The sequence below is a fragment of the Hemicordylus capensis genome, chromosome 4 (assembly GCF_027244095.1).
Source record: "Hemicordylus capensis ecotype Gifberg chromosome 4, rHemCap1.1.pri, whole genome shotgun sequence".
In the NCBI taxonomy this organism is placed as follows: domain Eukaryota; kingdom Metazoa; phylum Chordata; class Lepidosauria; order Squamata; family Cordylidae; genus Hemicordylus; species Hemicordylus capensis.
In genome coordinates, this window is record NC_069660.1 from 105183966 (window position 1) to 105197934 (window position 13969).

The 13969-nt window shown below is 41.6% G+C and overlaps 2 protein-coding genes across 6 annotated transcripts in view; both read right to left on the reverse strand.

The window, feature by feature from the left end:
- Window positions 1–1120: 1120 nt before the first annotated feature.
- Window positions 1121–6910, reverse strand: INSL5 (insulin like 5). Of its 3 annotated transcripts, XM_053246570.1 has the most exons (4): window positions 6775–6910; window positions 4352–4462; window positions 2625–2750; window positions 1121–1644 (listed from the first exon to the last, which is right to left on the reverse strand). In XM_053246570.1, exons 2-4 carry the CDS (start codon window positions 4434–4436, stop codon window positions 1415–1417), a joined length of 441 nt encoding a protein of 146 aa, XP_053102545.1. In that variant the 5' UTR covers window positions 4437–4462; window positions 6775–6910; the 3' UTR covers window positions 1121–1414. The 3 variants fall into 3 exon arrangements, with proteins under 3 accessions (XP_053102545.1, XP_053102544.1, XP_053102547.1); XM_053246569.1 differs by lacking the exon at window positions 6775–6910 and having other exon boundaries at window positions 4352–6764; XM_053246572.1 differs by lacking the exons at window positions 4352–4462; window positions 6775–6910 and having other exon boundaries at window positions 2625–4342.
- Window positions 6911–6921: 11 nt separating this feature from the next.
- Window positions 6922–13969, reverse strand: part of DNAI4 (dynein axonemal intermediate chain 4) — a 66477-nt gene continuing 59429 nt past the window's right edge. For 2 of the 3 annotated variants that reach the window (XM_053246545.1, XM_053246546.1), the window contains exons 18-19: window positions 9379–9532; window positions 7674–7855 (exon numbers count right to left, since the gene is read on the reverse strand). In XM_053246545.1, coding sequence (XP_053102520.1) covers window positions 7805–7855; window positions 9379–9532 — 205 coding nt within the window. In that variant the 3' untranslated portion in view covers window positions 7674–7804. Of the gene's footprint in view, window positions 7038–7673; window positions 7856–9378; window positions 9533–13969 lie in introns of those variants that run through there. The other variant, XM_053246547.1, reaches the window with a different exon arrangement.

The following is a 13969-nucleotide window of genomic DNA, read 5'->3' on the forward strand; positions in this document are numbered from 1 at the left end:
TCTCCTCTCTGGCTGGCCTGGTGGCCGCCGTTTCACCTCAGTAAGCAGCTGGGCCAACCGTCCCCGTCGCTAATCAGCAGCTTGCTCACAAACTCTCGTGAGAGCTGCCACGCATGGGATTAGCAATGGGTATGTATAGGAGAATTATATATATAGATAGCTTCTTAGACTGTATCCAGAGAGAGGGCTTTTGGCTGTCAAGTATGTATATGTGTCCTGCAAGCTATATTAATTCCCATGTTAATTCAAGCCTAGGAACTACTAAGATCAGTGCAGGCATAGCACTGCTCTGTGTCCAAAACAGCAACTGTGGTGTAGAAGCACAAAGCAAAATCAGGAATTTTACATTATGTTATATCAATTATAGTTTTTAAAGAATTTTGTTTATGGCATTGTTTGTACAAAATAAAGTCATACTTCCCAATGACCTGTTACATATACCAAATTTGACAGGCCCAATCCTGCCACTGAAATTAGCTGAATGTACTACTTTTTACATTGGAACATGCTGGGAGGAGGTTTGAATACTTTTAAATGTATTTTTAAGGAGGAAATGACTATAATTAATAATCAGATCAATAATTCCAAAATGACATCATGACTAGGAGAAGCAGAAGATCTTTCTCAGATTCAAATTCACCATCTACGAAATAAATGAATAATGTTTTAAGTTGAAATTCTACAGAATGAAAACTGTTCTTTGACTTCCCTTTTGCAAGCACAGTAATAACACATTCTATTACAAATATTTCATGTCTTGGATTTTCCTATAAATCTAATCAGAATGATTTTGTCTGCTCAATGACAGGCGGCACCTATACTGATGTGTGTGCGCGCACACATGTGCACACCCCACATCTAAGTTTATCCAAACAGTGCTTACTTTTACATAGGCTTTTCTACGAAAAGAACTTTCTCTAGACAAGCCCTTGGCTGTTCCCTGATTTCACGATGCCTGGAAGCAATGATCCCATTGAACTCCACTGCAGCATTTTGTCCTCTTGGTATCAGTCCAGGCATGTTCTGCCAAAAGTAATTAACATGAACTGATTTTGTTTTGTGTCAAACTGGCTTTAGTTCTGATGGCTCCTGGGAAAAATACAACTTCTTCAGCTCCAGATAGTTTTTATTTATTTATTGCAATTTCCTATGCATTTGCAAGAAGACATGTAGTGAACTGCACATTTGGTACAAAAGCAAAAGCAGACAAATATGAAATTAAGAGGTTAAAAAATGTATCACTTTGTACAACAGCCCAAAGAGAAAAGCACTTAGAAGTGCTTCACAGCTGAGAATTTCACATTCAACTACAAAGTGAGAAGGTATCAAAATTGCTGTTTCTAGACACAAAATGTTTTATTTTCTAATCTGTTGTAGCTATGGAATAGGCTACATATCAGAATCGGATATATTTTTAGCACAGTGCACTTATGCTGCCTTCACTGCAGCCAATAGTGCAGCAAGAGGCTGTGATCCGCATTACATCTACATGCCTTTTGTGCATAAACTTCTGCTGCTTGTCCTGCAGATCTCTGTTGGATTCAGGACTGTACTGGATGAATCCTTTGCTTGGGCGTTCTGGCTCCTGGGCGTCCTTTTCACTGGCATCTCTTGAGTCCAGTGGTAAATATGGATGACTTTGAACTGTTGGATGAAAATGATAAAGATAAAACTTAAGAGGGCAATCTTTGGACATTGAACTTCCATGAGATAATGTGAAGATCAGCAAAATATTACCTAAATCAAAGTGAAGGGCTATTAAAATAAGTTTTAATGTACATGTCCTTGTGGTCGGAGGCCGACATGATGTGTAGCATACCAGCAGTAGTTTGTACTGTGCCGGGGCTGCTGCTGTAAAGAAGTCCCAACACTTTTAAGAATGAATGGTTATGCCGGTAGCACTACCACAGTTATTACTTTTGTGGTTAATAGGCATGATTGCGGTGGTGCTGTTTGTACAACCACTGCCTCTTAACAGCTTAGGGCTGCCTTACGGGTCCGTAGCAGCCCCGGTATAGTTTGCATCATCACTTGTATGCTGCACTGCATGTCGGCCAGTATTTTTAACATTTAACAACATAAACTGATAACTTAATCCTAAGCATACCTACGTAGAAATACATTCCATTGCTTTCAATGAAATGTACTTTCAAAGAAGTATATCCAGGACTGAAACTTCAGCTATTTCAATAGGGGTTATCCCAGTTGTGTTAAAATAGATATTGCTTTTAAGACAAGGAGGGACAAGAGGAGAGGAAGGAAGGAGGGTCCAGTTTCTCCCTAATAGTTCTCCCAATCTGAACAAGATTTATGTCCAACACTGCAATGGTGATCTAACCACCGTTTCAGTTGAACTTAAAGATTTTCTCATCAATACCAGGATATGCTTCCAAACGGACCCTTTAAAAGCTCTGAACTCAAGGCAGAGGGATATGACAGTGCAAAGCTCTGCTACTCTATTTATTTGACAGGTGCCCCACAATTCTCACAGTTGCAAAGTAACTTGTACAAACCCAGTATTAAACTGAACTATGTTATACACATAAAGCTGTTGATTAAATTCTATGAGCTTTTGCACACAAAATGGGCAGAGTATTCAGACAATATAGAATTCAAACTGTTACCTAAGATATCTTCTGGGTAGTCAGTTAGATGCCTTCTCCAGCGGGATCCTCCACAAGTAAAAACGACAGCTCTTATAAATTCTCTCCCACAAAGTTTTACAGGAGCACTTTCCATGTTTACTTCAGCTATGGCCATGAAAAGAGAGAGCAAAAGCAAGCTTAGCACCTTGCTCTTCATTTTGTAGGAATGGCAGCTGAGCAATCGCAGCAGGAAAGAAAGAGAGGGCCACTAAAGGTGAGCCAAAGCCTCTGACCAATTTATAGGGCAAGCTTATCTTTTCTGTTAGTCAAATGATGGGTTTGATGATGTTTTAATGTTTGTCAGATATTTCTTGTAACATTTTAAGTGCTTTCAGATTTGCACTTGGGACTGTTCCCAAATAGTAATAAAGGTTATAATAGATTACTATATTGTCTAACAATAGCAACACACACAGTTGTCTGGTATATGTCTCAGTTTGTCATTCTTTCCCCCATGCTAGATCTCCCACTAGAGCTAAACTACAAATGTGCACTTCCTGCCAAACAAAGATTGTATCGCATGTTTCACAGTTATCACAAATAACTGTGGCTTCAAAATTAGGTTTTGATAGTCGAAGGCCACATATTACATACCAGTTGAAGAACATCCTGAGCACATTCAATTTATTTCATCAGGACTTTGATTCAAAGTGAGGCTTGTTTTATTTGTATCATTACATGTTCTGCTGCTACTACAACAACTACAACAAATATTTATATACCGCTTTTCAGTCAAAGTTCTCAAAGCAGCTTACATAGAAAAATAAATAATGAATAGTTGGTTTCCTATCCCCAAAGGGCTGACAGTCTAAAAAGGAGCTTCTAACTGAGCAAAGAGGCACCTTTGTGGCCATTCTCTTTATTGATCAGGGGAGATCAACTGGCCCTATCAAGCTCCAGCACAACAACCCTCCAATGGCAGTTGCTGGTGTCTATCTTATGTTTCCTTTTAAAGTAAGTGCCCTTTGGGGATAGGGATCCCTCTTTATTTATTTTCTCTCTATGTATAAATGGCTTTGGGAACTTTTGTTGAATAGTAGTAAAATATTGGTGTTAGTAGTAGTAGTAAAAAGAAAAATAATGCTGTTGTAATTTTTTTTCCATTTAATTTGTAATTCCATGCAATAACACTTTGAAGGGAATTTGGAAAGTACTTGTTTAATTTTGGAATACCACATGACAATTTTCTTGTTCTGTTAATGCACACATATGCGAGGGAGGGGGCTACACCCTAGGGGGGGTCTATGCCATCAGTTATTTTGAGCTTTGTCCATTACTGAACCCATGGAATGAATCACTTAATCAAGGTGCAAATTTGAGGTTGTGGAGAATTAAAAATGAGGCAAAAAGCCCCAAGAACACCAGAAGTTCTTGTTTCAGTCCTGTTTTACTCTGGGGAAATGTGTATGGCTCTGAGATTCTCTGCCTGTGCAAGCAAGTCCAAAGTCAGGATGATTCTAAAGAGATCATTCCATTTTAACCCCTAATGTTTGTTTATTTGGATTATTTGTTACCCTGCTCCTCCATTTTACAATCCTCAGGGCAGCATAAACCTTAAATGTAACAATCATGATTTTTAAAAAACCCCAAAATACAAGCATTAATATGAATGTTAACCTGCTAACCTAAAGAAAAAAAGAGCTACAGCAACAGAAACAAAATTATTCCATATTGTCACAAGTCTAGTTAAATAAAAAGGTGCTCACCAGGATAGAATGATAGATGTGGCACCAGACAAGGCTTCCTAGGAAGAATCTTCCACCACAGGGGTGCTGCAATGGAGGTGGCCATATTTTTAGTTGCCTCCCACTTAACCTCTGAAATCATAGACACCCAGGGAGAGACTTCAGGGAGTGATCTTGGCATTCAGGCAGGTTAATATTGGAGTAGGCCATCTTTTAGTGGCATAGATGAACAAACCCTCCTGTAAGCACTTATCCCACCTTGTACGTAGTGCTTTCGAGTCAAGCTTGCTGCCTCTCAACCCCTTCAGAGACCCTGCCCCCTTAAACTTTACAACTACGAGAGACAGTCACAGAGTTGTGCTAACTTTCCTTTTATCCTTGAGGCATCTGAGGCACTAGGATGTTGTGGGTGGGAGACCATACATGGTCCCATTCCTGTCTGTCACCAGTGAGGTGGTGTAAGTCACCACTGCACTGCATCAGGAGTGCCCAAACAGCCACATCAGTGCAGCAGTGGAAATGGTTGCTGCAGGCATTGTGGGATTAGGTTTTGGGGCAATAGTGGTCAAATGATATGTAAAGTGCAAATACTTTTCCTGAAGGGTTATTTTAACCCAACACTTCTGCAGAAAGCTGCAGTCTGCAACAAAGTGAAGATTGTCCTGTGAGATGGACAGCATCCAGCAAGACAGAGTCTAAAGCTGGAGAGCAGGACCGGACTGGTCTCAGTTTCTGAGCAGGAGGCAGCATGTCAGCTGGGATATCCTCAGGCTTTTCCAGACAGTCTGATGTCCTTGAATAGAATATAATAAAGCAACTCCCCCCAAATATAGTTGTAGGGCTCTCTCTCCCCACCTCCTTTAAAGCCTGCTGTTGCTCCCTTATCAAAATCACCCCTTCCAAGCTGTTTTTTACCCCACGGAGGAAAAGATAAGAGTTCTTATACCTTTTTGCCCCACTTGGAATAAACCAGCACTGAGAGGGGGGTGATTTAAAGAGGGCATCATTCCACCTCCAGTGTAATGTGGTTGCAGACTGAATCTATTTATGCTGCTTTGGGTAAAAGGAAACCTCTCAAAGTGAATGTTCACACAACAGAAATATATGTAGTTTGTGCTTAAGCACTGTCCTAAGAAGTGCTATATCTCAGGCATAGAATTGTGACACTAGACTGGTAGAAGATCAAGTTAGCAAAACTGTAACTATAGTGGCTGACACAAGGATATGTTAGTGCAGTAATGTGTGCCCGCAAGTTGCGCAAAAGGGGGAAAAATTGTTCCAAGGATGTAAGACTTACAAGAGTAAGTCTATAGGCAACAATGGGCTTATATTTGTGTTTGTGCAAATATTGGGTGTTTGGGCTGATGTGCTCTTGCATGGTATATCAGCCTCTGATTTTCTAGTCATTGAATATTCTGTGAATTGTTATGTTTAGAACTTTGGTGTTATGTTATTTTGTTGTCATAATACAGCGGTTTTTTGTAGTTTATTTCAATCCTTTGTGATTAACGAGATTTCCTATGCATTTGACAACAGAGATTACAAGTTCATCAATGCACACACTGAAGTAAACACGATTATGAAGCCTGCTATTGATGCTGAAAGGCATCATCTCATACTGCGTGGGAGGAGGCAATGGTAAACCCCTCCTGTATTCTACCAAAGAAAACCACAGGGCTCTGTGGGCGCCAGGAGTCGAAATCGACAGCACACTTTACCTTTATTGATTCCTAGCATCACCCATATTTTCCAGGATCAATAAATTAAAGGCTGGCTGACCAATATTTACTTTGCTGCATATTAAGATATACTGAGAGCTACTGAAGCATTGGAAAGTTCTCTGTTTTCTAGTACATCCAATAAATCAACAACTGTTTCTACTCATTAAAAAGAAGGATGTCTCATTTTATCACATTTTTGGAGATAATGATTAACAGCCTGCTCACCCTAATGGATGCCATCTTTAGAAGCATACAGGAAATAGTTTTGTCACATAATTTCTTCATTAAAATGTGCAAAATGCACATGGAAATGGGTGTTAATGCCCTTCTTAGTGGTCTATAATTTTAATGTGTTTAAACATTCAGTGCTTGCTGCCAAGCTGTTCATGCCAGTTTTGTAGTTTTAAAAATATGCCTCACAAATCTCTAGGTTTATATAGACTTTAGGGCTATACAATCAGCTAATGAGGTAGGGCATTTAAATGCAAGACTTTTGAGACTAGAGAGAGCATTTCCAAAATGCACACGACATAGGTGCTTTGAAAGAAATCAGTTTAGCTAACCATTACTTATTTCTTAACATACTTATTAGAACTTGCATCCCACCTTCGCCAAGTGCCCTCAAGGAAGACCCCAAATGATTAAAACAAGAAATTATAAGCACAGTTTATCAACTTTGCCAGTAAACTCTGAAATGATACTATTGTATCCACAAAAACATACCTTAACCCAAAGCGTGTAAAAGTTTAGTTTCCATATCATAGTCTTTGGCACATGTCATGCTGTGCTATATTTCACTGACTTGAGCACTAGTGTGGTACTCGATTGCATAACTACCATGGCGTAGTCCTGGATCTGGATCACTAGGATCAGCTACTTTCTCACTGCCCATTTGAGATGACTGTAGATAGATTCTTCCTGTGAATATAATCTGCCTTTTGTTCCTTTGCATAGTTTTTGAATCAATGCTGGTGTGATTCTGGTCTCTGCTTGGAAAGTAGGTTGGAAGTTAATGATTGGCATGAGGTGGTCTACCCACGGGCACTGAGATACACTTGGGGCCAGTGCTCCCTCTAACAGGGACTCCCAGATGTTGTTGACTATAACACCTAGAATCTCCAGCTGCAATGGCTTTCGTGTGGGGATTCTGGGAGTTGTAGTCAACAACATCTGGGAATCTCTGTAATAGGGAACACTCCTAGGAACCCTTGGCTGCAAGAGTACACTTCTACCAGATGGGTATTGGCTGGCCATCAAGAATATAGAGCTATGACTTACTGTATGCTCACAGCTCTACTCCACTGACGGTGACTTGATACTCATTGGCATTGTGACTTCACTTACACAAGACCTCCTATTCACTACACTCTGTTCTCAGGTTTTACTGAACTTGGGTGGATGAACTCCTACTTGGACATGGAAGAGGGGAGTCAGTCAGTTTGGTTGCTGTTGCATTATTCCAATTTTAATGAACCCATATTATAATGTCAGAAGTGTGTGTGTGTGTGTGTGTGTGTGTGTGTGTGTGTGTGTGTGTGTGTGTGTGTGTGTGTGTGTGTTGGAGGAGGAGGACTGGCCCTTTCAGAGGGAAAGGAGTTCCAAAAAGATTCCCAACAGGTCTGTTATATAATAAATCACATTTAATAATGTAATAGTTACATTTTCCCCCATGGTGAATTATTAAATGTCAAGTACTAAATATCATTTCTGTTTGTTAAAAACTATATTTGTATATGGATATATATACATTTTACTACTTTGGACTGGATAGATTAGAACCAATTACATCATGCAAAGCATCCACCTGAAAAAAAAACAAAAAGGAGATTTACATGGGTAAATTAAGAAGCACAATTATTAAAAAGCAAATGTTTAAAAACAGAATTTATGCATTGAACACATTGGCTGACATGATGCACAGCATTAAGGTGGTATAACACACCACTGTGGAGGTGTTGCAGACTTCAAAGGATGTTCAGGGGCTCTGTAAATGAGGCAGCCCCAACACTCCCTTTAAAATCCACAACAGCCCCACAGTGTTATGCCACTGTAATACTGTGCATCATGTCAGCCATTATTCTGAAAAGGCCTTATCCAAGAGAAAATATTACCTTGCCCTAATATTATAAATAGGTTAGAATATTTACATTACAGCATATAATGATCTTCTTGTATTCCTGTTCTATCTACTATTGCCGCCTCATTATCAGTAACAAACGGTTAACCAAGGGGGAACTTGAGTATAGGGATGAGCAGCTCAAACCTACAACTTGCTGCTGCAGGATACAAATGCTTGGAATTGAATTTTCCAAAAACCACCCATCACAGTGCCACACATTCAAACATTATACTGGCAGGGCAGTGACATGGCGTAAGCACTGCAGGTTGATATACCAGCATCAATGTTTAAGATGGAAGTGTCCGTAACTTGGAAGACTGCATCTAATTTAGAAGTTGTGTCAATTTTCATTTGCAGTGTTTAGGTCAGTCTTTGCATTTCCTCCATCTGTAAATTGAATGCAAATGCCAAATTGAGTAGAATGTATATCTGACTTTAAAATGGCTCTTTTCCTCTTGCTATCTCACACTGACAACATTCACATCTTTCAGACAAAAAGGCATGCCACTGATGACAACACAGCTAATATTGTGTGTGTATCAGCAGTTGAACCACAGTAGGAAATTAGCTTCCTACTGCAAACTTCTGCAGAATGTTTTGTACTTAACAACGTTCACCCTTAGAAAACCATGAAATCAGGGGGCAGTAAAGTGTGTTTTCATATGTGCTGATGTATGAAGCAGGCAATCATAATGATGCTTATATTAGGCTCCCCAAACAAGTCTTTGTACTGTGACAAAGCATCTGCAAACCCTTCAAAACAATATTGAACCTTGTTAGTTGTACATTAGGCAGCATTTTCCATCACCAAGCTACACAAACGTCACAAGGCTGGGCATGCATGGCTTTGTTTTACAGGGCGGGGGGGACCAAAACACTGTTGCTGTGCTGAGAAATTAATATGCCTTTAGCTTATTAGGTAGAAACAATGCCGCAGAGAAGAACCTATTCTGAGCTCAGTCCTGGATGGTCCTACGACATTGCCAGAGCATCCACAACACAGGCAGTACCAACTGTAGTATGAGGAAGGGTGCAGCAATATGACCACTAAATATTAATCCATACTCAGTAAATAGGCCCAGAAACCTAATGGATTATAGGTGACTGACTAGGAATAGGAGACTCGTTGATTAGCAGCACCAAGTACAAACTCTTTATAGGGACACAGAGTGCTAAATTGGTTTAGGTTTTCCTACTATGAATCATACCTTCTTGCTGTCTGCCTCAGTCATATTGCTTAATGCATACACAGTGACTAATCCATCACTGTCCCCAATTAGGAGACAGTCTGAATTTTTAGCAAAAAGTACAGTCGTGAATTTCAAATTTCCAGTGGCAGGATTCACAATCAGGGGATCCAGTCTGCATACAAAATGAAAAGACATGTAACACACAAGTCAGAAAGTTTGTAAGATTCTGTTGTGGAATATATACAATATTTATTGTATTACAATATTTTTATTTATTGTATTACAATATTTATTGTATTACACAAATATAAATAAATACAATATTTATTGAATTTTTGGCTGACATACTGTGCAAGAGTATATTAGTCTAGTAATGCTGTGTTTGCACAATGTATTATACAAGAATAAATCCATAATTTCCATTGAGCTTACTCTTGTGTCACACAATTTGTGCAAATTGCACAAGCGCAATGTTACTCTTCCACAATATGTCAGCTACTATTTCTTTGTTTGCCTCGCCAATTACTTTTACCCAACATTTAGACCATTATTATTATTATTATTTATTCGATTTCTATACTGCCCTTCCAAAAATGGCTCAGGGCGGTTTACACAGAGAAATAATAAATAAATAAGATGGATTCCTGTCCCCAAAGGGCTCACATGTAAGAAGAATCAGTGTAGTCAGGGCACCACATAATATACAGCCATAGATGACGGTTGACAGGGCAGTATTGGTAACGCTCTGTATCACTGTATCATTTCATTTAGCTGTGGTATTATGATCAAGCTCCTTGAAAGAATGTTTTGGCTCTGGGAAAAGAAAACCATATTGGATCCCTTCTCCTTGTATTTAGCTGCCACAGCTGCAATTACAGATTTGGAGGTGGAACATGGGCTTTCCAAACCTTGCCTTCCCCCAAGAGGATCACTGTTTAGCTGGTGGGAGCACAAAGCATGTGCTCCCACCTGATCAACCTTGTTCTGTGCAGTGCAGAGCAGGGCGGACTGATCTGAGACTGGGACTTCTAGTACCAGCCTCTGTGAAGACCACAATGCAGCGTGCAACACGCGTGATGCATTGAGGGATTCCCCCAGAAGACGGGTAGGGGTGTGCACGGATCGACCTTGAATGGAACTGGGCCAGTTCGGTCCGGCCCCCATTGAACACCCCCCCCCGGTCCAGTCCGGTACGACAGGTCCGCAATTTTTTTTTATTTAAATGAAAAATAACTACCTGTAGCCCCTTCGGGAGGCTTGCTGTAGCTGTGGGAGGGGGTGTCTGTGAGTGTTCCCTATCCCCCTGCTGGCCTCCCTCATCACCGCCATGGCCAGGTAAATGTAGTCTTTTTGGCCCTTTCAGGCCTCCGTAAAGGCGAGCGGCAACCATTTTTGCCACCGCCGTGTGCAAATGCCCTCTGCGAGTCTGTAGGCCATACCGGACAATACTGAGGGGCTTTATTCAGCCTGAGGAACGAGGTATTGGTACTAATGATGTTTAGGAGGCTGATGAAGCTATCTTTGCGAAACGGCTTATATCCAGAAGAGCCATTCGACATGTGAAGTCTGTATTCATCTACGAGGGCATGAGGGGGCTTAGTCTGTGATTGATGATACTCACATTCTACTGAGGCTACGCTTGGTGGAACTTATCTTTGAAACTTGTAACTTTTTTTTTTTTTTGCTTTTTAAATTTTTTATTGATTTTTACAATATCTTAACAATCCCGTTACATCTAAGAAACTTGTAACTTTTACTCTTGCATGGACGGTATTGAGATCATGCCATTCATGACACTTTCTGGCAGCCGTGTTTTTGACATCATCTTCTTTTTGTCCCTCTATACTGGCATTTATTGTCCCTTGTTATGCCATTTTTGCATTTTTTTGCATTTCCTTGGTTACCTGGGTTTTTGCTTTTTTCACTGGTTTGAGCCATGTTTATGTTAGCCAGCTAGGGACAGACAGCTGTGAGCCTCACTTTATCCAGCAGCCCCATTTTTTGCCCTGTTCAATCATATCTCCTCTATATGTCTTTGATCATTATTGTATATCTTATTATTCATGTTTTATCTCGAATTATTATCTTTGGTTCAACTATTTATTTTCTCATTAGTGAAAGAAATTAGATACTACCTTATTCTGGCCTACTGTATAGTAATACATATTTCTAACTTTTTGTTTGATGCACATGATTTTCTATACATTTTCATTTTAGTCACGGTTGGGTTTCCTTCCCACTCTGTTTTGCTTGGTTGTATTTCCGTGATTGCGCTTGCTTTTGTTTAGGCCTTGCAGAGGGCATTTGCGCATGCGATGTGGAGATCAAAATGGCTGCTGCTCACTTTTATAGAGGCTCAAAAGGGCCAAAAAGACTACAGTAACCTGGCCGCGGCAGTGATGAGGGAGGCCGGCGGGGGGAGAGGGAACCCTTCCGCGGACTCCCCTGCAGCTACAGCAAGCCCCCCGAAGGGGCTACAGATAGTTATTTTTCATTTTAAAATTTCAAAAAGAATTCGTGGACCTGTCGGACCGTACCGGCAGTTCGTTTCCGGTCTGGACGGAACTGGGGGAGGGGTGGTTCGATCACGAACCCTCGGACTAAACCGTCGGACTGGTTCTGCACATCCCTAGAGACGGGCACTCTAGGTGCCTATCTCTGTGTGCGGCCGGACTGGAAGCAGCCCGTGCTCACACATGAGCCAGCGTGGTGTAGTGGTTAGAGTGAGTGCTGGACTAGGACCAAGGAGACCCGAGTTCAAATCCCCATTCAGCCATGAGACTTGCTGGGTGACTCTAGGCCAGTCACTTCTCTCTCAGCCTAACCTACTTCACAGGGTTGTTGTGAGGAGAAACCTAAGTATGTAGTACACCACTCTGGGCTTCTTGGAGGAAGAGCGGTATATAAAAAGTAATACAATCATCAGCAGCAGCAGTAGCAGCAGCAGCAAGTAGCCAGGGTTAACTCAGTCCCTTAACCTTGGCTAACAGCAGGGCTGAGAAGCCAGGATGGGCAGCGCTGGCCTGCTGGGATCAGGCCCAATCCTGGCAGTTCTCACATCATGCAGCCTAACTCAGGCTGGGCGTCCCTAGCCCAGACTAGGCTGTGCATGAGAACAGCCTCCTAGACTATAATGGACAGAGATTTGTCTCCTTCATCTTCCAGGCCAGAGAGGTTTTTGCAAGTGGAAGTGCTGAGTTAGAAAGAGTTGTTCTTGACATGGTTAGATGAATGAACCAAGGCCGCCAATGCTTGCACGTGAATGGGAGTGGGCCACAGGGGGCACCTCATTGGGGGCCAGATATTTCAGCATCAATGGGCTACTGCTGCTGTCTAAAACAGCAGCCCCACATCTAATTCACTTCAATTTCCTGGTAATGGCCAGCCACACAACCTGTGTGATGTAACATTGTTCCACTCTAAGGTTCCTCACCCCACAAGTGGCAGCAGTGGCAAGGAACCTTGGAACTGAGCAACAAGAAGCAAGCTTTTAATACCTATTACAAAGAAAGGAGACAGTGGAGAGACAGGGCCGCTAACTGCAGCAGCTGCCGTGTGTCTAGTTCCGACCATGCTCTCTGCACTCTGCAATGGATGTCCTTCCCCATAGCATCTTATGGAGAGGATTTTTAACATTTATTTACTACATTTATATTCCACTGTTCCTCCAAGGAGAGCAGGGAGGTGTACATGGTTATGTGCATCCTCACAACAACCCTATGAGGTACGTTACACTGAGAGATAAGTGACTGGCCCAGAGTCAGCCAGTGAATCCCATGGCTGAATGGGGATTTGAATTTGGGTCTCCCCAGTCCTAGTCCAACACTACACCACACTGGCTCATTTATTTATGCACCTGAATCAGGTTTAGGGCTGTAGTGCTAATGACTGAATAAGCAAGTCAATTATCTATCTATCATATTTCTATACTGCCTGATATATACATCTCTAGGTGGTGTATAAATTAGAAACCACAACAAATGTGAAAAGAAGGAAGAGAGCTGGTCTTGTGGTAGCAAGCAAGCAGGACTTGTTCCCTTAGCTAAGCAGGTCTGCCCTGGTTGACTGTGAAAGGGGGACTAGAAGTGTGAGCACTGTCAGATATTCCCCTCAGGGGATGGAGCCGCTCTGGGAAGAGAAGATGTTTTCAAGTTCCCTCCCTGGCTTCTCCAAGATAGGGCTGAGAAAGATTCTTGCCTGCAACCTTGGAGAAGCCACTGACAGTCTGTGAAGACAATACTGAGCTTGATAGACCAATGGTCTGACTCAGTATATGGCAGCTTCTTCTTTTCCTATTTTACTCTGAGATGGCCCAGGTCCGCACAATGCCCCCCTCCTCTTTTTATCACTGGCTCCCCACTCCTGGTTACATTTCTTAAAGTGAGAGTACTGACTTCACAAGGGTGCTGATGCCGCTTGCTGGGATAGCAGCCTTGCTTTTGGATAGGGAATCAGTTACAATTCCTTCCCTCGATGGGATCGTTGCACCAGTAAACCGGCAAACTTGACAATGGTTTCAAAATTATCCATTAAAGCAAGGCTGTAAAACTTTGACCCTCCCGTTGTTGTTGTTGTTGGACTACAGCTCCCGACACCCCTGACTCTTGGT

What these genes read in the sequence shown, in the direction of transcription:
- INSL5 (XM_053246569.1), bottom strand. Translation starts at nt 4,511, where the DNA reads ATGCCAAGATCACTCCCTGAAGTCTCTCCCTGGGTGTCTATGATTTCA. An exon ending in ACATCTATCATTCTATCCTG is followed by an intron (nt 2,751 to 4,351) that starts GTGAGCACCTTT and finishes TCATGGCCATAG; the next exon opens with CTGAAGTAAACATGGAAAGT. An exon ending in CTACCCAGAAGATATCTTAG is followed by an intron (nt 1,645 to 2,624) that starts GTAACAGTTTGA and finishes TTCATCCAACAG; the next exon opens with TTCAAAGTCATCCATATTTA.